Source organism: Pelophylax lessonae (genome assembly GCF_965119305.1).
Source record: "Pelophylax lessonae genome assembly, chromosome: 4".
Classification (NCBI taxonomy): Eukaryota; Metazoa; Chordata; class Amphibia; order Anura; family Ranidae; genus Pelophylax; species Pelophylax lessonae.
In genome coordinates this window covers 401,062,332-401,089,729 of record NC_138771.1, presented here as the reverse complement: position 1 = coordinate 401,089,729, position 27,398 = coordinate 401,062,332, and the positions used below count along the sequence as shown (strand labels likewise).

The 27,398-nt window shown below is 48.0% G+C and overlaps 1 protein-coding gene across 1 annotated transcript in view; it reads left to right on the top strand.

The window, feature by feature from the left end:
• PPP2CA (protein phosphatase 2 catalytic subunit alpha) overlaps positions 1–27,398 on the top strand; it is a 116,151-nt gene that overhangs the window by 78,179 nt on the left and 10,574 nt on the right. Inside the window, exons 4-6 of the mRNA XM_082254872.1 lie at positions 7,959–8,048; positions 11,183–11,344; positions 16,268–16,386. Of these exons, the coding sequence (XP_082110998.1) occupies positions 7,959–8,048; positions 11,183–11,344; positions 16,268–16,386 (371 nt within the window). The remainder of the gene's footprint in view (positions 1–7,958; positions 8,049–11,182; positions 11,345–16,267; positions 16,387–27,398) is intronic.

Below are 27,398 nucleotides of genomic sequence, written 5' to 3'. Positions count from 1 at the left end.
TGTTGCGGTTTAGATTTCTCTTGCGTCTGACAATCGCCGCCCACTCATACAATCTGCATGTCTGGGTATTGGTCTTATCCACAGGAGTAATCTAGGCAGAAGATTAGTTAGAATATACACAAAAAACTTTGTATAGACACACCTACAGGGGGCTGTCCCTCTGGTCCTATACCCCCAGCTAGCAGCATTCCCAATTCAGTTTGTTTCTGCCTAGCATAGGAGTAGGCAGGCTTTTCCCTGGCTGGGGCTGCAGTCTCAGCCTTTTTTTCTTATTTTTTTTCTCTAGAAAAGTGTTTTTTCTTTTAAAAAGATAGCTTTTTTATTTGTTCCTGCACTTAGTCGGACTTCGGATGACTACAACGTTTGCGGAGCTGGGAATCACACTGGTTATTCTAGAGCCTTAAGGAATCCCAGCCTGCCATTGAGCGTTTGCAAAGCCTGGGCGTACACATACCCTGCTAACGACTATGTCCCTGACCTCAGGGACGAGCCTGCAAAGTTGCTATCTTCGCCGGCTCAACTGCGGCACTACTGCTCAGTGGGAGGCTTCCTGTCACCAAGCGGTACCCACGTTTTCGCTGGACCGGTGAGTACCATGCTACCCCTCGGTCTATGGCAAGTCTGTCGGGGTGTGAACAGGTCCCTCTCAAAAAATTAGCATATTGTGATAAAGTTCATCATTTTCTGTAATGTACTGATAAACATTAGTCTTTCATATATTTTAGATTCATTACACACAACTGAAGTAGTGCAAGCCTTTTGTTTTAATATTGATGATTTTGGCATACAGCTCATGAAAACCCAAAATTCCTATCTCAAAAAATGAGCATATGAAAAGGTTCTCTAAACGAGCTATTAACCTAATCCTCTGAATCAATTAACTCTAAACACCTGCAAAAGATTCCTGAGGCTTTTAAAAACTCCCAGCCTGGTTCATTACTCAAAACTGCAATCATGGGTAAGACTGCGGACCTGACTGCTGTCCAGAAGGCCATCATTGACACCCTCAAGCAAGAGGGTAAGACACAAAGAAATTTCTGAACGAATAGGCTGTTCCCAGAGTGCTGTATCAAGGCACCTCAGTGGGAAGTCTGTGGAAAGGAAAAAGTGTGGCAGAAAACGCTGCACAACGAGAAGAGGTGACCGGACCCTGAGGAAGACTGGGGAGAGGGAAATGCCAAAATGCCTGAAGTCCAGTGTCAAGTACCCACAGTCAGTGATGGTCTGGGGTGCCATATCAGCTGCTGGTGTTGGTCCACTGTGTTTATCAAGGGCAGGGTCAATGCAGCTAGCTATCAGGAGATTTTGGAGCACTTCATGCTTCCATCTGCTGAAAAGCTTTATGGAGATGAAGATTTCATTTTTCAGCACGACCTGGCACCTGCTCACAGTGCCAAAACCACTGGTAAATGGTTTACTGACCATGGTATTACTGTACTCTCCTGACCTGAACCCCCATAGAGAATCTGTGGGATGTTGTGAAGAGAAAGTTGAGGGACGCAAGACCCAACACTCTGGATGAGCTCAAGGCCACTATCGAAGCATCCTGGGCCTTCATAACACCTCAGCAGTGCCACAGGCTGATTGCCTCCATGCCACGCCGCATTGAAGCAGTAATTTCTGCAAAAGGATTCCTCACCAAGTATTGAGTGCATAACTGAACATCATTTTTTGAAGGTTGACTTTTTTTGTATTAAAAACACTTTTCTTTTATTGGTCGGATGAAATATGCTAATTTTTTGAGATGGGAATTTTGGGTTTTCATGAGCTGTATGCCAAAATCATCAATATTAAAACAATAAAAGGCTTGCACTACTTCAGTTGTGTGTAATCTAAAATATATGAAAGTCTAATGTTTATCAGTACATTACAGAAAATAATGAACTTTATCACAATATGCAAATTTTTTGAGGGATCTGTATGTGGGCCCTCTGTTTATGGGGATGGCAGTTCGGTATGGGTTCTGTAATGTCCCCCCTCATGTCGAAGTGCGGTCCCTTCCTGACCCCTGCGGGGGCGCTGCGGTGGTTACACCGCTGTATGGGGGGTTGCGGGGGTCTGCCTTGTCCCTCAGATGCTTATGCAACTATTGGGGGTACGGTACATGCTGTGTGGGGGCCGCAATCTGTGCGAAACCGTGTGGTCGCCATTTTAGGTGTGGGCAGGCTGTCTGGCTTCATTGTGAGGGCAGCAACCATTTTCTGCAATGCTGTTGGCGCCAATCGGGCGCCATCTTTAGTGTGGGAAATATGTCCTTATGTGGACAGCGGCCATTTTCCCAGAGCTTTCCCCCATAGACTTGCATTGGCAACCATTTTCGTGTGGCTCAGGGCGATGTCTGCTTCTAGAGGCGTGAGGTCACTTCCTCTTTCTTCACATGCAGATTGATTCAGCAGCGTGGGGGCAAGTATAGTGGATCAGGCTGTTTTATACAGTGGGTACGGAAAGTGTTCAGACCCCCTTAAATTTCTCACTCTTTGTTATATTGCAGCCATTTGCTAAAATCATTTAAGTTCATTCTTCTTCCTCATGAATGTACACATAGCACCCCATACTGACAGAAACACAGAATTGTTGACATTGTTGCAGATTTATTAAAAAAGAAACTGAAATATCACATGGTTCCAAGTATTCAGACCCTTTGCTCAGTATTTAGTAGAAGCCCCCTTTTGATCTAATACAGCCAGGAGTCTTTTTGGGAAAGATGCAACAAGTCTTTCACACCTGGATTTGGGGATCCTTTGCCATTCCTCCTTGCAGATCCTCTCCAGTTCTGTCAGGTTGGATGGTAAACGTTGGTGGACAGCCATTTTTAGGTCTCTCCAGAGATACTCAATTGGGTTTAAGTCAGGGCTCTGGCTGGGCCATTCAAGAACAGTCACGGAGTTGTTGTGAAGCCACTCCTTCGTTATTTTAGCTGTGTGCTTAGGGTCATTGTCTTGTTGGAAGGTAAACCTTCGGCCCAGTCTGAGGTCCAGAGCACTCTGGAGAAGGTTTTTGTCCTGTACTTGGCCGCATTCATCTTTTCCTCGATTGCAACTAGTCATCCTGTCCCTGCAGCTGAAAAACACCCCCACAGCATGATGCTGCCACCACCATGCTTCACTGTTGGGACTGTATTGGACAGGTGATGAGCAGTGCCTGGTTTTCTCCACACATACCGCTTAGAATTAAGGCCAAAAAGTTCTATTTTGGTCTCATCAGACCAGAGAATCTTATTTCTCACCATCTTGGAGTCCTTCAGGTGTTTTTTTAGCAAACTCCATGCGGGCTTTCATGTGTCTTACACTGAGGAGAGGCTTCCGTCGGCCCACTCTGCCATAAAGCCCCGACTGGTGGAGGGCTGCAGTGATGGTTGACTTTCTACAACTTTCTCCCATCTCCTGACTGCATCTCTGGAGCTCAGCCACAGTGATCTTTGGGTTCTTCTTTACCTCTCTCACCAAGGCTCTTCTCCCCCGATAGCTCAGTTTGGCCGGACGGCCAGCTCTAGGAAGGGTTCTGGTCGTCCCAAACGTCTTCCATTTGAGGATTATCGAGGCCACTGTGCTCTTAGGAACCTTAAGTGCAGCAGAAATCTTTTTGTAACCTTGGCCAGATCTGTGCCTTGCCACAATTCTGTCTCTGAGCTCTTCAGGCAGTTCCTTTGACCTCATGATTCTCATTTGCTCTGACATGCATTGTGATCTGGAAGGTCTTGTATAGACAGGTGTGTGGCTTTCCTAATCAAGTCCAATCAGTATAATCAAACACAGCTGGACTCAAATGAAGGTGTAGAACCATCTCAAGGATGATCAGAAGAAATGGAAAGCACCTGAGTTAAATATATGAGTGTCACAGCAAAGGGTCTGAATACTTAGGACCATGTGATATTTCAGTTTTTCTTTTTTAATAAATCTGCAACAATGTCAACAATTCTGTGTTTTTCTGTCAGTATCGGGTGCTATGTGTACATTCATGAGGAAGAAGAATGAACTTAAATGATTTTAGAAAAAGGCTGCAATATAACTGAAAAATTTAAGGGGGTCTGAATACTTGTACCTGTGTGACGCGGCCTTGGATGAGGCCCTGTTAGTCGCACGACTGTCTGCAGTCGCAGTTACGATCCATTGCATCGTTAGGTTGAAAAGCTGGTCGGCCGACCAGTCTTCCAAGAAGACATCCTGACATCCCTTATGCGGGAGTCGTCTTTTTGGGGAACTGGTTAAGGGGATCACTGGGGGCAAAAGAGCACTCTGTTGCCCCAGGTGTTCAGGGGAAAAATCTTTCTGCGGCAATCGGGGTCCCTCCTTTAAACCTAACCAGGGGTCCTTTCGTGCCTTCAAGGCACAAGACAAAGGCAAGTCCTTCAAGGCCTCTGGGGGCCAGAAGAAGCCTTGGGCGGGCAAGTCAAAAGCTGCCCATGCTGACATGGCGGCTCAGTCCGCCTCGACCTGAAGGGGCGCCCTCACCTGTTTCAGGGGTGGGGGGACGTCTGCGCTGGTTTCCCCAGCCTTGGCTGGCCAAGATTCAGGACAGGTGGGTTCAAGAACTCATTCGGTCAGGGTACAAGATCAAGTTTAGATCACGCTCAGCAGACATTCTTTCCCTCAAATCTTCATTTGACCCCAGATCATTTCAGAGATCTCCATCGGGCGGTTCAGGATCTCCTAGCCCAAGTGGTGATTGTCCTGGTTCCACAGTGGGACAGGTTTCGGGGGTTTTTACTCGAATCTGTTCACAATGCCCAGAAAGGAGTGCAAGGTACATCCGATTCTGGACTTAAGTTTCTAAAACGCTTTTGTGCGGGTTCAGAAATTCCGAATGGAGTCCCTCCGGTCGGTGGTGGCGTCTGAGTCCAGGGGATTTCCTGGCTTCCATCGACCTCAAGGATGCATATCTACACATCCCTATTTACGAGGGTCATCAAAGGTACCTTCGATTCTCAATAGCGGAGGAGCATTATCAGTTTGTTGCACTGCCTTTCGGCCTCGCTTCGGCTCCAAGGGTCTTTACCAAAGTTTTGGCTCCTGTTCAGGCCTTGTTGCGGGTACAGGGGATTGCCATCCTCGGTTACCTGGACGATCTCCTATTAAGGTCGAGCTCCAGTGCCTCTCTGTTGCGCGATCTGTCGATCACGGTTCAGACACTCCAGGAGTTCGGGTGGACAATCAATTTTCAGAAGTCGACGTTGTCCCCTTCTGTTCGCCTCCCTTACCTGGGGATGATTCTGGACTCTGCCCAGGCAAAGGTCTTTCTTCCAGGGGACAAGATCCGGATCCTGCAGGCCGAGGTCAGGTCCCTCAGGGACAACGAGTTTTCCTCGCTTCGGACCTGCATGCGGTGCCTGGGCTTGATGGTTGGCTTTTGAGGCAATCCCATTTACAGTTTCACACGAGATCTCTTCAAGCGGAGATTCTGGTCTGGTGGGACAGACATCCCCAGTCTTTGGAAAGGATTGCTTTGAGCCCCCAAGTCAGATCGGATCTCCTGTGGTGGCTCCAGTCTCCGGCTCTGAAGAAAGGCAAGTCCTTTGTCCATTGCTATGGACTGTGGTCACCATGGATGCCAGCTTGTCGGGCTGGGGTGGAGTTCTGGGCAAGTTATCTGCCCAGGGCACTTGGTCGGCGGGGGAATCCTCCCTACCGATAAATGTCTTGGAACTACGGGCAATCGGGCTCGGTTTGCTCTGTTGTTCAGATCGTCTTCAGGGCTGCCCAGTGCGTGTGCAGACAGACAACGCAACTGCGGTGGCTTACATCAATCACCAAGGGGGCACCAGGAGTGCCCAGGCGGCCAAGGAAGTGGCAGAGTTTGTCATGGGCCGAGACACCGGTCCCGGTGATTGCCGCAGTTCACATTCCAGGTGTGGAGAACTGGCAGGCGGACTATCTGAGTCCCTGGACCAAGGGGAATGGTCCCTACACCCGGAGGTGTTTCAGATGCTGTGTGCGCAGTGGGGATCCCCGGACGTGGATCTGTTCGCATCTCAACAACAAGGTGGGAAGGTTCATGGCAAGAACAGCAGACGCGTTGGTAGTGCCTTGGACTCTGTATCGGCTGATTTATGCCTTCCCCCCCGATTCAGTTGTCCAGATTCCTTCGCAGGTTGGTCTCGGAACTGAGGTTGGTGATTTCTGGGGCCCCAGACTGGCCACGCTGGTCTGGTACGTGGACATCATGCACCTGGTCGTTGAGCCTCCCTGGTGGCTCCCGTTAAAGCGGTTGTAAACCCCCCCCAAAAAAAACCTGCAAGACAAAGGCATAATGAGCTAGTATGCATCGCATACTAGTATGCGCTAGTATGCATCGCATACTAGCTCATTATGAATTTCTTACCTTAGAACGAAGCCCCAACACGGACTCCCGCACACCGCTGCGACCTCATCAGTCCTTTCTTCCGAAAGTGGTTTCTGATTTCTATCTCAACGAGGACATTGTCTTGCCTACGCTGTGTGCGAAGCCTAAGCATCCTAAGGAGTTTGCCTTGCATTCCTTGGATGTGGTCCGGGTGATCAGGGTCTACCTGTCTACGGAATCCTTCAGAAAGTCGGATTTATCTTTTTGTCCTTCCTGAGGGACCTCGGAAGGGTACGGCTGCGTCTGCGGCAGCCATTTCTAAATGGATCAGACAGATTGTGCAGGCCTATTCAATTAGGGATCAGGTTCCACCTTTCCCTGTCAGCACACTACTAGAGCGGTTAATGCGTCTTGGGCCTTCCGCCATCTGGCGTTGGTGACCCAGGTGTGCAAGGCGGTGACAAACTTGATGTCTTGGCATCAGCGGATGCCTCTTTTGGCCGCAAAGTTTTGAGTGCGGCAGTGCCTTAGCGGAGACGGGGTGTTTTTTGGCCTGTCTCCTCCTGTTGGGGGTTTTTTCCCTTTTGTTTTTCCTGGGCCTTCGCTCCTGTTGAGCTTTCTTGTTGCCCAGTGTTTACCTTTCTGGTTCAGATGAGGTTCTTCTCTCTGATCTGGGTGCTGCGTTGCCTTTTTGACGGTTGCGTTTCCCACCCCTCACATCTACACTGCTTTAGGACGTCCCAGATGTGCAGATTGTATGAGCGGGCGCCGACTGTCGGGCGACTGTCAGGACTTAAGAGAAAATAGAATTTTTGTAAGAACTTACCGTAAAATTCTTTTCTCGGAGTCCTCTGACAGTCGCCACCCCCACCCCTCTTTTGGGGCTCATGGATCTCTATACTGCTTGCTACCAAACTGAATTGGGAATGCCCCCTGTAGGTGTCAATATTAAGTTTTTTTTGTTTATTCTAACGAATCTTCTGCCTAGCTTACATCTGTGGAGAACACCAATATCCCAGACGTGCATATTGTACGAGTGGGAGGCGACTGTCAGGAATTTTACGGTAAGTTCTTACAAAAATTGTATTTTTTCAGCATGCCTGGAGGTACTCTATAACAACTGAGGCCATGGTGGAAGGGGCCAGGCTTTAAAATGTGACTGCAGTGGTTCCTGGGAAATTTGGAGCTGCGCTCTGTCCAGGTGCTGTCTTGAAAGACTCCTAGAAATACCGTTACCGGTAAGTCACGTTTTTGGCACTCCTCAGCATGCCCTAACATATAAGGATATTGTAACCATTTTGATTGCTTTAGGGGTGTTATCCCTTTCAGCAATTTAAATCAACTCTAAACCATAAATGTCTTTATGCTCCATTTTTGGTCCATTTTAAATATACCCTTGAAAATGTTCTCTGATATTTTAGGTGCAATGAAAACAGATGTAGATCCTGTCAGAAATGCAAAGCTACCCTCCTTACAATGTTTCTCAATGACCCTTTCAGGTTCTGTCCTTTTACACAAGGGCTACTGCAGTCATTCCTATAATAAATAGCCCATTTTGACGTTTAGTATTTAAAAAAATAAATAATAAAACAAATGTCCTTGTATTGGAGATGTAGTTAATAAGTGCATGTGGGTTTTTTTTTTTTTTGGTTTTCATTGTGTGAAATTTTACTTTGCAGATCTTTTGTTTACATGGAGGATTGTCCCCCTCAATAGATACACTGGATCATATTCGGGCACTTGACCGTCTGCAGGAAGTTCCGCATGAGGTATCGTTGGCATGTCTTTGAAAATGGATTTCCACAACTGGAATGACTAGATTTAGGATCTTGTTTAATCAGTTGCCGACCACCCGCCACAGTTTTAGTGTGGTAAGGTGTCTCAGCTGCGCGAACCAACGTAACTTTAAATCAGTCGTGTGCCGTTACGGTTCAGAACCGGTAAGTCATCAGGTCCAGGCCAATGATTTTTGGCCTGTACATTGGTTCTGACCAATGACAGGATGTCCTGTGCCTGTGTAATCTCCTCTCCTGGAGCCCTTTTTCGATTCCAGCGTGAGAGGAGAGTGCATCAACACCAGTACACATTTACCCTTTCACTCCGTCAGACACTGTATACAGCTAGTTTACTGATCACTGTATGTTTCACTTGTGATGCCAGCTTGTGTGAGCAGCAGCTAGTGGTAGTTTAGCAGTGGTCCTAGATAGGTTTAGGTTACCCGCCATTTAACCCCTTCATTGCCCTGTTAGTGTCACTATTATGGTGTCCAGACCTTTTTTTCTGAATCACAGGTGACGTCAGATTGCCCTCCACCTATTTAGTGCATTTTAACCCTTTTGCCAGTGACAACCCCCCCCCCTCCATTACTAATAGTGTCTGAACAGATCCAATATCTTTGCTATGATCAGAACTATACTAGTGTCCCCTATAGTATAGTGTTGCCAAAATGCAGCCTTAGCTGGATCAGCACCGACACCTGCCAGCACCTGCATTTAGCCCCATATGCCCAGCCCCCAAGAAGTGCAGTATCAGATTACTGTGCCTTCCAGTACACTGGACGCTAAACCGCAGTGTTGGCAGTCAGCCTGATATCTGTTAGCACTTAAATTTTTTGGTAGCGGTTCAAACAGTCCTTGACAACCAGGTGCTTTTTTTTTTTTTTAACTGGAGTCACACTAGGTACCTATAAAATTATTGGCCAAAATGTCCAAACAGAGGTACGCTAGTGAAGAGGCCTACACGATGCTGAGCATGACAGATGAGAGCCATAGGGAAGCCTCACTGTCGAAATCAGGCTCAGTATTCTAACCTATAGAGCGCAGCTGCACCCTGACAAATGGCTCGGATGATGAAGTGGTCCCTGCTAAGGTCAGGCGTACCCGACCCCATTCTGTTGCTGAGGTGTAACAATCGCAGGGTTCTCGTATGCAGCAGAGTGTTGGCACTAGTGCCGCTCAACCTTCTGGTGAACAGGTCCAGCTCGGTGGCCTAGTACATCCTGGTCATAGCCAAACCAACACTGCAGTAACACTTGGTGACATGGTGAGTCCCAGAAGTGCAGTTTAAGTTGGTGTGGTGGCAGCACCTCATTTTGTGTGCGGCTGCATGCCCCTTCACATATAACCTCCACAGCACTGCCCCTTCACATATTCCCCTTCACACATCCTCTGTCCCCCTTTACATAGCCTCCGAACCCCTCCACAGCACTGCCCCCTTTTACATATTCCCTCCCCCCCCCTTACATGGTCCTCCACACGCAGCACTGCTTGTACATGGTCCCCCAATACACAACACACCACCCTTTAAATTACCCCTGCCCCATCCTTCAAGTTTACAGCCATGTCCTTTGCTCCCTCTGCTCTCTTACCTTGCAGAAGGAGATGGGACAATCCTGGACCAAAGACAGAGGCACAACAGCACTGAAAGGAGGATGGGAGCTGCCGGGTTAACCTTTCATATTAAGTTGATTGGTTGCTAGGACCGCCCCCTGCATCCTAGCAGCCAATCGCCTCCTGGTTAATGGGGAAAAGTTCATCCAGGCAGCTGCTACTCTCTCTCTCTCTCTCTCTCCATGCTGTGCTGCTCCCACCCTGATTCCATAATTGTCCCACCTTCCTCCGTCTGCTCGAACGGCGGTGGGGGCCTGGGGACAAAAGCAGCAGCTAGATTGTGCAATCGTGGCGGTCCGGATAGAGCAGTGGCTCGTTTTAGATTCAGGACCACGGTCCACCATTGCCATAGCGATTCCTGCTTTAGAGCTTTATGGTACTTTGGGGTATGGTGGTATTAGAACGAATGGGTTTATTTTGCAGTTTATTCTTTGTCTAAAAAATTCTGTGCCAATCTCTGAAAACAAATGCAGTGCTTCTAGTTTTAGTTTTATTTTAAATTTACACAGTATTTTCAGCAGCAGTAGGTGGCAGGGCGGGCACTGTCACTAGCAGGGAGATATGGGGGAGAGGACAGAGAACTGCATATGATGGAGGCGCGTAAACTGACCAGGGCTCAGCAGCCATGATAAACCGTGGTCAGGTTACAGGGGGGGAGGGCAGAGCCAGGCAGGATCAGCCAGGTATTTCAGGCGATACAGGGGCCAAATTACGCAGCACAAGCACTGTGCTATATAACATGCTTTAAAGTAACAGTATCCAATTGTGTTTTTTTTGTGTTTCAAACACTTTAGGCTTGGTGTCCTTTCTTTCAAGGTTGCGAGCAGCTGTTCAATAAAGGTGATCCAGGCGCCTTTATAGCTACCTCATCACAGTAGTTAGAGGGAGCAGTCCCTTGCTGTGCCCACAGTAGGTCCTGGGGAGCCTGGGAACACACTTTGTGTATGTAAATTACATTTGTGGCACATGTAGGGTAATACTGCAAAGGTCTGAGTGAGCAATAAATCTAGGGCCATAATTCATAAAACCAAATGGATAATCTGTAAAGGATTTTAAGATGTTGCCTATAGCAACATTTTAGGTATTTTGGTTTAATGTTTCAAAGGCACATGTCCGAGTCTGACATGTATAATATATGACGTAACCATCTTTTAATTTTACAAACTATTGGGTATTTGTGTGTAGTAAAACACATTTTTAATATATGTGGTCTTGGAGAGGTGCATTTGGTAAACATAAAATTTTCAAGGGACACCAATTTATTCTCCAGGTCCTCTGCTTTCTGAAAATATAGAATGCTCAGGGGTTACCATTTGGGAAATTAAAACAATTGACCTGGATGTGAAGTGGGTAAAGTGCATTGACATCAGTATTCTGTGCTTCTAACAGGGAACATGTGATTTTTTTCAGTTTTTTGGTAGCTCAGTGACTGCTGTGCTAGGAATTACAGTAATTTTGTGTTCTGTTTTGCTAGTGTTCGAGTTAATAATTTTTTTTTTTTTTTTTTTCTCCAGGGGCCTATGTGTGACCTTCTGTGGTCTGACCCGGATGACCGTGGTGGCTGGGGTATTTCTCCAAGAGGTGCTGGCTACACATTTGGACAGGATATTTCTGAAACATTTAACCATGCCAATGGCCTTACTCTGGTTTCTAGAGCCCATCAGTTGGTGATGGAGGTGCGTGCTGACTAGTTAATCTAATGTAACAAATGACAGATACTTAAACATCAATAAAATTAGCTTGAAGGTAAAGTTCACCAAAAAAATAGTTGCACGTGTTTTGGTAAGAAGGGTGTCACATTGGCGAGCACTTATTCTGATTGATTCGCAGTTTGATTTTTCCCAAATTTGAGACTTTTTACAGTTACACAATGTATAATCCTGTATTAATAATATATAGAAAAGGCCGATATGCACTTCCCCCGATATATCAGTATTGGCCCCGGGAACTGGCCGATATTGCCGATTTTTGTTGTGACGTCATTCTGCCTTCTTGGACTGCCTCCCTCGCCTTGGCCAGCCTCGTCTGGAGTCGGGACTAGTCCGGCAGCAGTGTATCACAGCCATACACCCACCCAGCCACCCATCCACCCCAGGGTGCCAGCCAGGCACCCATGCACCCCAAAGTGCCAGCCAGCCACCCATTAAGCATTAAACAAAAATGAATATGTTCAGTACCAGATTTCTGTCAAATTCTTTATTTTTCAAAACTTTAAATGTACAAAATATCGGCCCATAACGGCCGATACATTGTCACCAAAATATCGGTATCTGCTCTGAAAAAAGGCATATCGGCTCTATACACCACCACAATGTATTTGAAATGAAACAAACAAGACGTGCTTTAACTGCATACTTTCAGCTTTAATTTGAGGGTATTTACATCCAAATCAGATGAACAGTGTAGGAATTACAACAGTTGTATATGTACCTCCCACTTTTTAAGGGACCGAAAGTAATGGGACAGATTAACAATCATAAATCAAACTTTCACTTTTTAATATTTGGTTGCAAATCCTGTGCAGTCAATTTACATCCTGAAGTCTGGAATGCATAGACATCACCAGACGCTGAGTTCCATCCCTGGTGATGCTCTGCCAGGCCTCTACTGCAACTGTCAAAGTTCCTACTTGTTCCTGGGGCATTTTCCCTTCAGTTTTTTGTCTTCAGCAAGTGAAATGCATGCTCAATCGGATTCAGGTCAGGTGATTGACTTGGCCATTGCATAACATTCCACTTCTTTCCCTTAAACTCTTTGGTTGCTTTCACAGTATGCTTCGGGTCATTGTCCATCTGCACTGTGAAGCACCGTCCAATGAGTTCTGAAGCATTTGGCTGAATATGAACAGATAATATTGCCCGAAACACTTCAGAATTCATCCTGCTTTTGTCAGCAGTCACATCGTAAATACAAGAGAACCAGTTCAATTGGCAGCCATACATGCCCACGCCATGACACTACCACCACCATGCTTCACTGATGAGGTGTTATGCTTTGGGTCATGAGCAGTTCCTTTCCTTCTCCATACTCTTCTCTTTCCATCCCTCTGGTACAAGTTGATCTTGGTCTCATCTGTCCATAGGATGTTCCAGAACTGTGAAGGCTTTTTTAGAGGTTTGGCAAACTCTAATCTGGCCTTCCTGTTTGTGAGGCTCACCAATGGTTTACATCTTGTGGTGAACCCCTCTGTATTCACTCTGGTGAAGTCTTCTCTTGATTGTTGATGACATGTAAAATTGATCTGCGGCATCACAGCAGAAACCTCCATCCCTGAAACTATATGCAGAAAAGGAAAAGGGGATAATGGGATGAATGCGGTCTCAAAAAATCCAATTGAGAAATATTCGTTTATTGCTACATGATGAATAACAATTACGCCGCATATGTCAGTAAATGGGACACTAATCAAAAAGTGGGACACTAATCAAAAAGTGAATAAACGAACAAGGGCACTGCCATGGAGAAAGTAGAAAACGCATCACATCATGTGTATATATAATACAATTCATATAGAAATAAATGTATATTGGCAGATAGAAATATCATACAACAGCACATATATGCATATCAATTACACAATACATGATTAATATTCAGATCAAAAATACAGATGAGAATATATAAAATATCTGCATAACCAAGAAGTCATCCTTTTTTTTTTTTTTTTTTTTTTTTCCTCTTGATTGTATATTTTGACACATACTACACCTACCTCCTGGAGAGTGTTCTTGATCTGGCCAACTGTTGTGAAGGGTCTTTTCTTCACCATGGAATGAATTCTTCGGTCATCCACCACAGTTTTCCGTGGTCTTACGGGTTTTCTGGTGTTGCTGAGCTCACCGGTGCGTTCTTTCTTTTTAACCGCTTGCCGACCGCCGCAAGTAAATTTACTGCGGCAGTCAGCCCCTCCCGCTCGTTCACGGTGGCTCCGATGTCCGCCGGTCACTCGCAATCTCCCGCTGGAGAGGGAGAAAGGCAGACGGCTAATGTAAACAAAGCCGCCGGTCATTCTCCCTGGTGTAGCAGCAGATGTAGGATCGTATGTCCCTGTGGTTACATCAAAAGCCACGCCCCTTGGCAGTTAGAAGCACACCCCTACGGACACACAACCCCTGGATCTCTAATAAAGTTAACCCCTTCCCTGCCATTGTCATTTTTACAGTAACAGTGCATATGTATAGCACTGATTACTGTAGTAATGTCACTGGTACCCCCAAAAGTGTCAAATGTTAGTCAGGGGTCCGATCTGTCCGCCGCAATGTCGCAGTCCCCCCAAAAAAATCTTAGATCGCCGCCATTTCTAGTTAAAAAAACACAATAAAAATTACATAAACCTTTCCCTTAGCCACTTTACCACCGGAGGATTTTGCTGTCTTACGTCCAGGCCACTTTTTGCGATTTGGCGCTGTGCGACTTTAACTGACAATTGCGCGGTCGTGCGACGCCATACCCAAACGAAATTTACGTCCTTTTTTTCCCACAAACAGAGCTTTCTTTTGGTGGTATTTGATCACCAGTGCACCTTTTACTTTTTGTGCTATAAACAAAAAAAGAGCATTTATTTTGAAAAAATAACAATATTTTTAACTTTTTTTATATGAAATTCCCCCCAAAAAAATGTAAACACTTTTTTTTTAAATTTTTGGCCAATTTGTTTTCTGCTACCTATGTTTGGTAAAAAAAAAAAATCACGATAAGCGTATTTTGATTGGTTTGCGCAAAAGTTATTGCGTTTACTAAATACGGGAAAGATTTGTCATTTTTGGTGTTTTTTTTTTTTAAACAAGTAAAGCGGGGTTCTGCGATTTTTTTTTTTTTTTTTTTTTTTTTTTTTTTTTTTTTTTTCTCGGGATTGCGGCGGACAGATCGGACCCTTGACTGACATTTTTGACACTTTTGGGGGTACCAGTGACATTACTGCAGTAATCAGTGCTATACATATGCACTGTTACTGTAAAAATGACACTGGCAGTGAAGGGGTTAATTTTATTGGAGAGGGAGGGGTTAATGTATGCCTGGTGCTTACTGACGTGTGGGGGGGGGGGGGGGTAGGTGACTGTGTGACAGAAGGACAGATCGGATGTTCAGCTATGCTGAACACTCCGATCTGTCAGTCCCTGTCACTTAGGAGATCCGTCCGCTCTGTTTATACAGGCGGGCGGATCTCCTCACTCGATTCCCCGACGATCGGGGCAGAGCAGCGGCGATCGCTGCCGCTCCTCCCCTGGCCCGACTCCCGCTGTGAATGAACAGCGGGAGCGCGGCACGCGAGCGCCGCCTACAGGGGGAGGAGTCCAGCGACGTAGGTCTACGTCGCTGGACGATAACGAACCACTTTGCCGCAGTACGCTCAATGTGAGCGGAGGCAAAGTGGTTAGTAAACGCAATAACTTTTGCGCAAACCAATCAAATTTTTTTTTTAAAAAACAAAAATGTAGCAGAAAACAAATTGGCCTAATGTTAAATTTTGATTTTTACTTTTTTTTTTTTTTTTTTTTTTTGGAATTTCATATAAAAAAAAAGTGAAATATTGTTTTTCAAAATTGGCGCTCTTTTTTTTTTTTTTTTGTTTATACCGCAAAAATAAAAATCGCACAGGTGATCAAATACCACCAAAAGACAGCCCTGTTTGTGGGGAAAAAAGGACGTCCATTTCATTTGGGTACAGCGTCGCACGACCGCGCAATTGTCCGTTAAAATCACGCAGTGCCGAATCGCAAAATAGGCCCTGGTCTTTGAGCAGCCAAATCCTCTGGGGCTTAAGTGGTTAAGGATGTTCCAAACAGCTGATTTGGCCACACCTAATGTTTTTGCTATCTCTCTGATGGGTTTGTTTTGGTTTTTCAGCCTGATGGCTTGCTTCACTGATAGTGACAGCTCTTTGGATCTCATATTGAGAGTTGACATCAACAGATTCCAAATGCAAATAGCACACTTGAAAATTAATTCTGGACCTTTTTATCTGCTCCTTGTAAATGGGATAATGAGGGAATCACACACCTGGCCATGGAACAGCTGAGCAGCCAATTGTCCCATAACATTTGGTCCCTTAAAAAGTGGGAGGCACATTTACAAACTGTTATAATTCCTACACCTTTCACCTGATTTGGATGTAAATACCCTCAAAGCTGAAAGCCTGCAGTTAAAGCACATCTTGTTTCATATCAAATCCATTATAGAGCCAAAAATTAGAATTGTGTCGATGTCCCAATATTTATGGACCTGACTGTCTTTTTTTTTTTTTTTTCATATTTTTGCACCTTCTTTAATATATTGTATCTACGTTAGTATCAATAGCACCTTAACTCTACAGTGCACCTATTTAGCGAGAGGAAGAAAAATGGCAAATGCCCCTAACAGCAATGTTAAAAGCATCCAGTGTGCATGAGGCCTTGAGTGACAGGTTCTTAAAGAATAGAGTAACCGTTCTTAACTACTCCTTGTCTAGAGGGTTAATTTGTATTTTCTTTCAATCTCCTCTGTGCCTACATAAGGCCCATAAGGTTGCCTGACAATATAACCCCTTCCAAAACACTAACCTAGTTATAGCTGTTGATTTTCATTGTCCACTGTTTAAAATGGTGCCTTTTGTGTAATAGGGGTATAACTGGTGCCATGACCGGAATGTAGTAACCATCTTTAGCGCTCCAAATTATTGTTACCGATGTGGGAATCAAGCTGCAATAATGGAACTTGATGATACTCTTAAATACTCCTTGTAAGTATAAAATCATATTGTAAATGTGTAATTTATGCAGTGAATGCACTTTGGGGCAAAATCTGTAGTTCATTAATGTTGTAAGCAAATCCATATGCTTCCAAAAAGTAACCGAAGCAAGTCTTGCTTTTATCTACTAGTCTTGGTAGCTTTTTAGTGAATTAGTCTGTCAGACTACACTGTGCACAATTAGGCAAGTTGTACTTTTGAGGATTAATTTACTTATTGAACAACCAGTGCTCTGTCAATCCAAAAGGTAATAAACCTCAAACCTGAATATTTAAAGTTAAAGTGAGGTTTTGATCTTGGAATATCTGTGCACAATTATTGGGCAACTATTAGTGTGCAGTTATGCAACTAAATAAAAAAAAAAAAAAATATTCCCATCTTGCTTGTTTTCATCTGTAAGAATAAACTCTATGCAAATAAAACATTTGACATTTCAAAATTTTTTTTTTTACCAATTTAGCCACCCTTTTCAATAAGTCAGTCTTCCATTCATAGAGCCTGTCTGTTTTCTTGATCTGACTATTCACTTTTTGTGCAGCAGCAACCACAGCCTCCCAGACACTGTTCAGAGAGGTGGACTGTTTTCCGTCACTGTAAATAGTCCCTTTAAGAAGGGCCCACAAGTTCTCAATAGGGTTAAGGGCAAGTGCGGAAGGGGGCCAAGTCATTTTTTCCTCTTTAGGGCCTTTACTGGCTAGCCACGTAGTGGAGTACTTCGATGCATGCGTTGGAGCATTGTCCTGCATAATTATCATGGTCTTCTTGAAGGATGCACACTATTTCCTCTACCACTGCTTGAAGAAAGTCTTCTAAAAACAGGCATGTTTGGGATTTCATCTTAACCTGAAAAGGTCCAACCAGCTAATCTTGAATTCCAGCCAATACCAATACCCCACCTCCAACTTGCTGGCGTTTAAGTCAAAGTGGAGCTCTGTGCCCATTATTGATCCAGCCACAGGCCCATCCATCTGGTCCGCCAAGTGTCACCCATCTCATCAGTCCATGAAAAATCTTCACACATTTCTTGGCCTAGTCTTGACGTTTCAACGTGTCTTGTTTAGAGGGTCGGGTTTCAGCCTCCCTTACCTTGGTCATGTCTGAGTGCTGAACACCTTGTACTTGTGAGCACTCCAGGTAGGTTACTGGTCTGAAATATGACAGCACTGGATAATGTGCTCCTAGGAGCTTCCCGTTTGATTCTTAAATCTTTGCCAGTTAAATTGTGTGTTTTTCCAACCCATTTCCTGCGACCCTGTTTACTATTTGCAACAAAACGCTTGCTGGTTTTGGGATCACGCCCTAATATCTTAACATTTTCAAGAGTGCTGCATCCCTCAGACCTTTTTACAATTTTTTACTTTCAAAGTCACTTTTTTTTTTTTGCGGGCATATCCTTGCACTTTCTGCTGTCAAGTTTGGTTTAACCACTTGCCTACTGTGCACTTAAACACCCTTCCCATCCAGGCCAATTTTCAGCTTTCAGCGCTCGCACACGTTGACTGACAATTGCGCGGTCATGCTACACTGTACCCATATGAAATTTTTATCATTTTTTTCACACAAATAGAGCTTTCTTTTGGTGGTATGTAATCACCTCTGGGTTTTTTATTTTTTACAAAAAAAAAAAAATAGACAGAAAATTTTGAAAAAAAAAGTTTCTCTTACGTCCTCCGACAGTCGCCGCCTCTTCATATTCGTCACATATGGGGTATTAGACTTTGCGCCGAAGGAGTAGCTAGGCAACAGAGTATGTTAACAATAAAGCTTTAACATATCCCACCCTCAAGGGGTGGTCCCCTCAGTCAATACCCTCCTACTTCCTGCAACCATATCTCAGTTTTAATGTCTAGCTTGTCAGGAGTGGCTGGCTCTCTCTGTGCTGGGACTTTCTGTCCCAGACTCTTTCTTCTTTTTAATATTTTGTTTGAGTTTTCTCTCTATCTTTACTTAGCTGTTATTTTTGTCAGCATTAGTTAGTTCTTCGGACGAAGAGGATCATGCGGACTGGGTCTCGGGCTGATCCCCCTGGTCGCAGGTCGTGGGTCAGTGGCTTCCCAGTCTGCCATCGAGCGTTCAGCCAGGTAACGCTCCTGGCACAGTGAACGACCCATCCCTGTTCGGTGCAGGGATGATTGGTGAGGTGGCTACCTCACCGGACGCTGTGCGGTTTCTTAACCTCCATTGTGTGCGTCTTGAATTGCGACTCTCCCTGCCTCATGTGCAGCGGCTTGTTCACCTGTGCGGGTTCCCCACGCCATGTGAGGTAAGTGTATTTATGTGGGGACCTGTCTGTCTGGGAGGGTCTCAGTCTGGGACTGTGTAACCTGCCTTTAATCACACTGCTTGTCTCCCTATCTCTCGGCTGCATGCTGTGGGCTGCAAGGGGGGGGGGGGGGGAGCTGTATGACACTGTGTGTCAGGCTGGGCAGTGTGAGAAGCTGTGTGCTGTGGGGCATGTTTTTTCTTGGCATGTTTGGGCATATACAGCGATCGCTGCGGCGATCTAACATGTATCCTTATATTGGGATGTAATGTGTGTGTTTTTATGCACTGTGGAGCGGCGTTTTCGGCGCCAAACGACGCCATTTTACCGGCGCCCGCTCCGGCCGCATGGTTTACATGCACGGCGGCCATTTTCTTGTAGCCTCCATAGGCTTACATAGAGCGCCCTGGCAGCATCACTTCCTCTTTCCAGGAACACCGATCGAGGCGGCAGCAGCGGGGTCTCCTCAGGTTTTATCCTTCTGTTCTTGCTATCCATTGCCTGTATTCAGTTTGTATATTCCCTGTGGGGGTCTCATTGTGCCTGAGTGTGGTGCGGTGGGCTGCGCTTGCCGCGCTTGCTAAAAGGGGGCAGTTAACCCTTGGTTGTCTGGCATTACAGGGGCAATGGATTCTCAGGAGGGCAAGTTTCCTACAGTATTGGTGGAAAGCCAGGGGACCGCTGTTTCCCCCCCAGGGGGGGATTTGGCCGCTATTGTGGCTGGCATTGCTGCCCAGGTGCAAATGCTGGTGGCTGCTCAATCTACTAAACGGCCCAGAGTTGCTCTGTCCTCTGATTCTGAGGGTGAAGGTGATGGGGCTGTTCTGGCAGGGACCTCCTTATCGGGGTCCCGCTCCTCTCTTGATCTAGTGGGGTCTGAGGTAGAGGCTGAAGTTGAGGGGGTTGATAATTCTCCCCCTGGCTCGCCTGAAGAGCTTGCAATCATGGATGAGTTGATTGCTTCCATTAAGCAGACGCTACGTTTGCAGGACGAGGTGTGTCCCCCCGCTGCCTTGGCGGCTTATGGGACGCAGAGAAAACGCAGGACGCCGCAGGTTTTTCCCTGCAATGCTGATTTTCAGCGCGCTGTTAAGGATCAATGGCGCGATCTGCGCAAACCTTTTGCGGTACCAAGTAAATTCAAGCTGCGTTATCCTTTCTCGCCTGCCACTGATGAACGGTGGTGTGTACCTCCACCAGTGGATCATGCAATTGCGGTTTTGAACAAAGCCACTGCGATTCCTGCAGAGGGTTCCCCTGTTTTCCGTGATGCCACGGATAGGAGACTGGAGTCTCTTGCCCGTCATACTTATTCTGTTACGGGTTCTATGCTTAAGGCTCTGTTTGCTTCTCTCATGGCGGCCCAGGCGATCGCAAGTTGGACACAGATGCTTAGGCGCGTCCTAGTGGCCGATTCGGCCTCGGCGGCGACCCTGGATATGGTGGATCAGATCCACCAGGGTGTCATGTATCTGTGTGATGCGGACCTGGACCTGATTCCGTTGGCTGCACGTGTGCACAGCGTGGCGGTGTTGTCTCGCCGTCTGGTTTGGTTGAAATGTTGGTCGGTGGACCAATCTTCACGTAAGACCTTAGCCAATCTGCCTTATGATGGGTCTCGCCTTTTTGGGGAGTCCCTGGATGTGTTGATTAAGGGGATCACCGGGGGTAAGAGCACTCTCTTGCCCCATTTCCCCAAGGCTAAGGGGGCTTCTGGGAAGAAGCATGCTAATTTTCGGCCCCCTCAGGGGTCCTTTCGTGCCTTTCGGCCGCACTACAAGGGCAAACCGTTCAAAGGCCAAGGCTCTCAGAAGAAGCCCTGGTCTGGGAAACAGAAGTCCGGCCAATCCGGACCTGCAGCCCATAACAGTTGGGCCTGAAGGGGCGCCCTCACCCAGTTTTGGGGTGGGGGGACGCTTGCTCGGTTTTCTTCAGCCCTGGTTGGCCCGTGTGCGGGACAGATGGGTTCTGGAAATCGTTCGATCTGGTTACAAGATCGAGTTTCTCTCTCGGCCGGAGAGCAGATTTTTTCCCTCAAATCTTCAACTGTCTACAGAGCGCCTGCGGGATCTACACCTGGCGGTGCGGGACCTGAGGGCTCAGGGAGTGGTGGTTCCGGTGCCTCATCGGGACAGATTTCGGGGGTTTTATTCCAATCTGTTCACCGTGCCCAGGAAGGAGGGCAAGGTTCGTCCGATTCTGGACTTGAAGGCTCTGAACCGCTCTGTGCGGGTTCGCAAGTTCCGCATGGAATCCCTGCGCTCGGTGGTGGCTGCCCTCGTTCCGGGGGAATTCATGGCCTCCATCGATTTGAAGGATGCGTACCTTCACATCCCCATATTCGAGGGTCATCAGAGATACCTTCGATTTGCCATTGCGGAGGATCACTACCAGTTCGTGGCGTTGCCCTTTGGTCTCGCCTCGGCTCCGCGGGTCTTCACCAAGGTGCTTGCACCGGTTCTGGCATTATTGAGGGCCCAGGGCATTTCTGTCCTGGGGTATCTGGACGACATTCTGGTTCGGTCTGCGACCAGACAGGGTCTGGAGGAGGACCTGTCTGTCACAATGCAAACTCTGCAGGAGTTTGGTTGGACGATAAATGTCCCAAAGTCGACACTGAGTCCGTCGGTTCGTCTCCCCTATCTGGGAATGATACTGGACTCGGTGCAGGCGAAGGTCTTCCTGCCGGAAGACAAACTCAGGACTCTTCAGGAGGAAGTCAGGTCCCTCAGGGACGTTCCACAATCGTCTCTGCGGACGTGTATGAGATGTCTGGGATTGATGGTCTCGGCCTTCGAGGCGATTCCTTTCGCGCAGTTTCACACGCGGGGTCTCCAAGCGGAGATCCTGTCCAGGTGGGACGGGCGACCTCAATCTCTGGATCTTCAGATCTCGTTGAGTCATCGCACCAGGGAAAACCTTCTGTGGTGGCTCCAGTCCCCGTTGGTGTCCGGGGGCAAGTCGTTTCGTCCGATCTCGTGGACGGTAATCACCACGGATGCCAGCCTGTCGGGCTGGGGTGGTGTTCTGGGCGTTCTGTCCGCCCAGGGGACCTGGTCGGAGGGGGAGTCTTCCCTCCCGATCAACATTCTGGAATTGCGTGCGATAAGGCTCTGTCTTCATCGCTGGACGGACCGGCTGCAGGGCTGCCCGGTTCGGGTGCAGACGGACAATGCCACGGCGGTGGCCTACATCAACCACCAAGGGGGCACCAGGAGTGCCCGAGCGGCTCGAGAAGTGGCCGACATTCTATCTTGGGCCGAGACTCATGTCCCGGCGATAACGGCGGTTCACATTCCGGGAGTGGAGAACTGGCAGGCGGACTATCTGAGTCGCCAGACCCTGGATCAGGGGGAATGGTCTCTCCACCCGACTGTCTTCCAGATGTTGTGCGCGAAGTGGGGTCTTCCAGATGTGGACCTGTTCGCGTCTCGCCTCAACTGCAAGGTGAAGAGGTTCGTGGCAAGGACGCGCGACCCTCGGGCAGACGCGTCGGACGCGTTAGTGGCCCCGTGGCATCAGTACAGGCTGATGTACGCGTTTCCACCGATTCAGTTGCTGTCCAGGTTCCTTCGCAGGTTACACTCGGAACGCAGCACGGTGATTCTTGTGGCACCGGACTGGCCTCGCCGGTCCTGGTACGCAGACCTCGTGAATCTGGCGGTCGACGCCCCTTGGCGTCTGCCTCTTCGAGACGATCTACTGTCTCAAGGACCGATTTTACCATCCTGCTTTACAGTCGCTGGCTTTGACGGCCTGGCTGTTGAGACCGAGGTCCTGAAGGAGAAGGGTCTCTCTCCAGAGGTCGTTCATACTTTGATCAACGCGAGGAAGTCTTCCTCGGGGAAGGTTTATTACCGTACTTGGAAGGCATATTTTGCCTGGTGTGAGTCCAGGGGGTTTTCACCCCGCACGTACTCGGTTTCCCGTGTGCTGTCTTTCCTTCAGACGGGTGTCGATCAGCGTTTGGCGCTGGCTACGATAAAGGGTCAGGTGTCTGCGCTGGCCGTTCTGTTTCAACGTCCCGTGGCTTCCAACTCCTTGGTTGGCACCTTTATTCAGGGTGTGCGGCATCTGGTTCCTCCTAGGAGGGATCCTTTGCCCCCTTGGGACTTGAATCTCGTTCTATATGTGTTACAACGTGCTCCTTTTGAACAGATCAGGGAGATCTCGTTGTCTATGTTGTCCAAAAAGGTCGCCTTTTTGGTGGCGATCACTTCGGCTCGCAGAGTGTCGGAACTGGCGGCTTTGTCCTGCAAGTCTCCGTACCTGGTTGTTCATTTGGATAAGGTGGTCTTGCGACCTAATCCTTCTTTTCTGCCGAAACGAGTTTCGGAATTCCATCTTAACGAGGATATTGTTTTGCCTTCGTTGTGCACGAAGCCTAAACATCCGAAGGAGGTGAGATTGCACTCTCTGGATGTTGTTCGGGCGATAAGGGTTTACCTTAAATCGACTGAGTCTTTTCGTAAGACGGACTCCTTGTTTGTTCTTCCAGAGGGTCCTCGGAAGGGCATGGCGGCTTCGGCCTCTACCATCGCCAAATGGATCAGGCAGACCATTGAACAGGCCTATGCCTTGCAGGGGAAGGTTCCCCCTGTGCCTGTGAAGGCGCACTCTACTAGATCTCTGAGTACGTCTTGGGCCTGCCGTCATGGGGCTTCTGTAGCCCAGGTGTGTAAGGCGGCGACTTGGTCGACCGTGCACACTTTCACAAAATTCTACAAAGTAGATGTTCAGGCACCGGCGGATGCTTCCTTTGGCCACAAGGTTCTTAGTGCGGCTGTTCCCTAGGGTCCCTTGTGGGGACTCCTGGCTGTTGGGATAGTTTTTTGTATCCCCTGGGTTTTTTGTCTTTTCCTGGGTTGTTGCTCCTGTTGAGCACTTATTTTTGCTGTTGCCCAGCTGGTTTCCTTCCTTTGGTAAGGTTCCTTTCTTTGATGTGGAGACTGCGTTGCCTTTCGGCGCGGATGCGTTTCCCACCCCTCATGTTTGCACTGCTTTGGGACGTCCCCATATGTGACGAATATGAAGAGGCGGCGACTGTCGGAGGACGTAAGAGAAAACGGAATTTTTGTAAAATCTTACCTGTAAAATTCCTTTCTCTGAGTCCTCCGACAGTCGCCGCCCCCGCCCCTCTTTTGGGGTTTGAATGTATACTCTACTGCTATTCCACTAAAACTGAGATATGGTTGCAGGAAGTAGGAGGGTATTGACTGAGGGGACCACCCCTTGAGGGTGGGATATGTTAAAGCTTTATTGTTAACATATTCTGTTGCCTAGCTACTCCTTCGGAGCAAAGTCTAATACCCCATATGTGACGAATATGAAGAGGCGGCGACTGTCAGAGGACTCAGAGAAAGGAATTTTACAGGTAAGATTTTACAAAAATTCCGTTTTTTCTCCCTCACTGATGTGCGCTGATGAGGTGGCACTTATGGGCACTGATGAGGAGGTACTAATATGCCGCACTGATAGGCGGCACTGATGGGCACTGGCGGATGGCACTGATGGACACTGACAGGTGGCACTGATGAGCACTAATGGGCAGCACCATCAGTGCCCATAGTGCTGCCAGTCAGTGCTCATCAGTGCCTAGATGAGCAGGCATTGATGGGGGCACTGATTGTGGGCACTGATGGGGGGGCAATTTGTGTGTTTTTTATCTTTAACAATCAGGGCACTGGTGATCAGTGCCCTGATTACACTGCTGTGTCCCCGGCGGCTGTCGGCTCCCCCTCCTTCCTCACACTGCAGTGTCTGTGTGAGGAAGGAGCGCCGGCGATGAGAGATGATCTCATATGTTTACATATGAGATCATCTCATTGGATGGCTTGATCACGTGGTGAATGGCCGCTGTGATCGGCCGTGTCCAAGGGACACGGCCGACACAGATTCTCCCCGATGCGCGCTCGCGAGAGCGCGCGGGGAGAGTCTTTCTGGGAGGCCGTTTAAAAACGGCCTCCCGAAAATTCAAGTCCGCGCTGCAGCCGTATATAGGCTGTAGCGCGGATGGGAGGGAGTTAATGGGGTTCCCTTCAGACCGTGGCGATCGGTGGTGGATACCGCGATCAGCGCTCTTCAAGCAACAGTAAACCTTTTTTTTTTTTTTTAAATGCAATATGGAGTCCCAAACTGTGCAATCACCCTCAGACCCACTCTGCGACTCTCATCCGGACCGCAGTCACTGGCGGCGATTTCAGCAGCCCTGGAAAGCCTGGCGACTAAAGTTGAATTTGGTCATGAAAAAGGTTGATAGCCGAAAATGGCCGCTGCCTTCTTCTATGGAGGTGTCCTCTGATTCAGAGGCTGATATGGTCGCCCCGGACACCCCCTTACCTGAGGGATCGCTGTCCTCAGTCAGATGGTAAAGGACCTGTCTTCAGCTGCAGCGCGCGAAGGCGCCTTAGTGGAAGCCCTGTTTTTTTTTTTTTTTTTTTTTTTTTTTTTTTTCAGTGCGGGATACTTTCAAATTGGCTGAGCCCAGGCCGGCAGGGACGCTGGTGGCTTTTTGCTCTCTCCAAAGGCTGACCGGGTTTTCTTTCAGTGAATGACCGATGGCGGCGCGTTAAGCATGTGTTAGTGGTGCCTAAACGCTTTAAACGCCGGTACCCTGTTGCTGAAAAGGTCTCCAACCATTGGACGGTGCCACCTAAAGTGGACCATCCTGTTTCCAGATTGAACAAATCTACCCTTGTGCCTGTGGAGGATTCCCCAGTTTTTACGGATCCAGTGGACAGGCAGGTGGAATCCCTTTCCCACCATCTTAATGTGCTGTCGGGTTCCATTTTGAAACCGGCTTTTGTGTCAGATGGTGACGGAATGGATTAGGGGTTTGCGGGAGTCCTTGGACCCCGAGACTGTTCCTCCGGAACAGCTGAAACTGTTGGACCAGGTGATCCAGGCTCTGGTGTTCCTGTGTGGTGCGTCTATGGATGCGGCTCCCTTGGTGGCCAGGGTCTTGGCCGTGGGCATTGTTTAAAGACTCATGGTTTGGTTAAAGAACTGGTCGGCTGACCAAGCTTCTAAGAGCCTAAGCTGATCTCCCTTTTTCTGGGAGACCGGTTGTTTGGGGACTCATTGGACGAGTTAATCAAGGGCCTGACTGGCAGGAAAAGTACACTTCTTCCTCGATATTCCAAGGGTAAGACTCCCTGTACTAATCGAGGTCCCTCCTTTTAACCTCAAACATTTTTTTTTTTTTTTTGGGGCGCAAGAAAAAGGTAAGCCGTTCAGTACTGTAGGAGCTAAGAAGCCCTGGGGCAAGCCCAAGGCCAGCCAGTCTGGTGCAGCGCCCTCACTTGTATCTGGTGGGAGGACGTCTGCGCTTCTTTCAGGAACCCTGGACTTCCTTAATTCGGGGCGATTGGCTTTGCAAACTGATTTGCTCCGGGTACAAGGTCGAATTCTGGTCCCTGCTAGGGGACAGCTTCTTTCAGTCGAACCTTCACCCGTCTCCAGTGTGTTTGAATGATCTGTGGGAGGCTGTGCGAGATCTCCTGGCTCAAGGGGTGATTGTGCCGGTTCCTCCACAGGAATGCTCTCAAGGTTTCTATTCAGACCTGTTCACTGTGCCCAGAAAGGGCAAGGTGCATCCAATCCTGGACCACAAGGCTCTGAACCGCCTTGTGCGGGTGCAGAGGTTTTGAATGGAGTCCATTCTGTTGGTGGTGGCATCTTGGAATCGGGAATTTTCTGGCTTCCATCAATTTCAAAGATCCGCATCTCCAAGTCCCCATATTCGAGGGACATCAGCGATTTCCTCGCTTAGCGGTGGCAGAGAAGCACTTTCAGTTTGTGGCATTACCCTTTGGTCTTGCCTCGGCTCTGAGTTTTTACCAAGGTCCTGGCCCCGTGGCGGCCTTGTTACATCGTTAGTGTCTCTATTTTGGGGTATCTGGACGATCTCCTGTTGCGTGCAGTCTCCCATTCGGATCTGCTGGACAAGGTTTCTATCGCCATTCAGACCCTTTTAGAATTCTGGTGGATGATCGATGTCATCAAATCTGCTCTGACAGCGTCCTTGCGGATCACTTATCTGGGGCTGATCCTCGACTCTGCTCTGGCGAGGGTCTTCCTCCCCTTTGACAAGCTTCAGAAGTTGCAAAGGGCAGTCCGGTTGCTGATGGGTCGATAAGTCCTCCTTGCAGGCTTGCATGAGGGCCCTGGGTCTGATGGTCTCAACCTTCGAAGCGGTTCTGTTTGCTCAGGCTCATACAGTTGCAGAAAGATTCTGTCGAAATGGAACAGAGATCCTCGGTCATTGGACCAGAAGATTCGGTTGAGCCATTTCACAAAAAGTCTTTCTTGGTGCCTCCAGTCGCCTGTCCTGTGCCAGGGCAAGTCCTTCCTGCCGGTGTTTTGGACGGTGGTCACCACAGGATAGAGTGCTGGTAAAGCTCTGTGCCCAGGGGACTTGGATGATGGAACAGTCTTCCTTGTCAATCAATATTCTGGCGCTGAGGGCGATCAAGCTCTGCCTGCTTCACTGGATGAGTCGGTTACATGGCTCTCCCGTTCAGGTCTAGTCGGACAATGCCACGGCCATGGCTTACATCAATCATCAAATGGGCACCAGAAATACCCTGGCGGGTAAAGCAGTGGCTGTGATTCTGGGATTCTGGTGTGGGCGGAACACACTGTTCCTGCTCTCTCCGCAGTCCACATCCCGGGTGTGGAGAATTGGCGTGCGGATTACCTGAGTCGTCAGGTGTCGGATCAGGGGGAGTGGTCCCTGCAT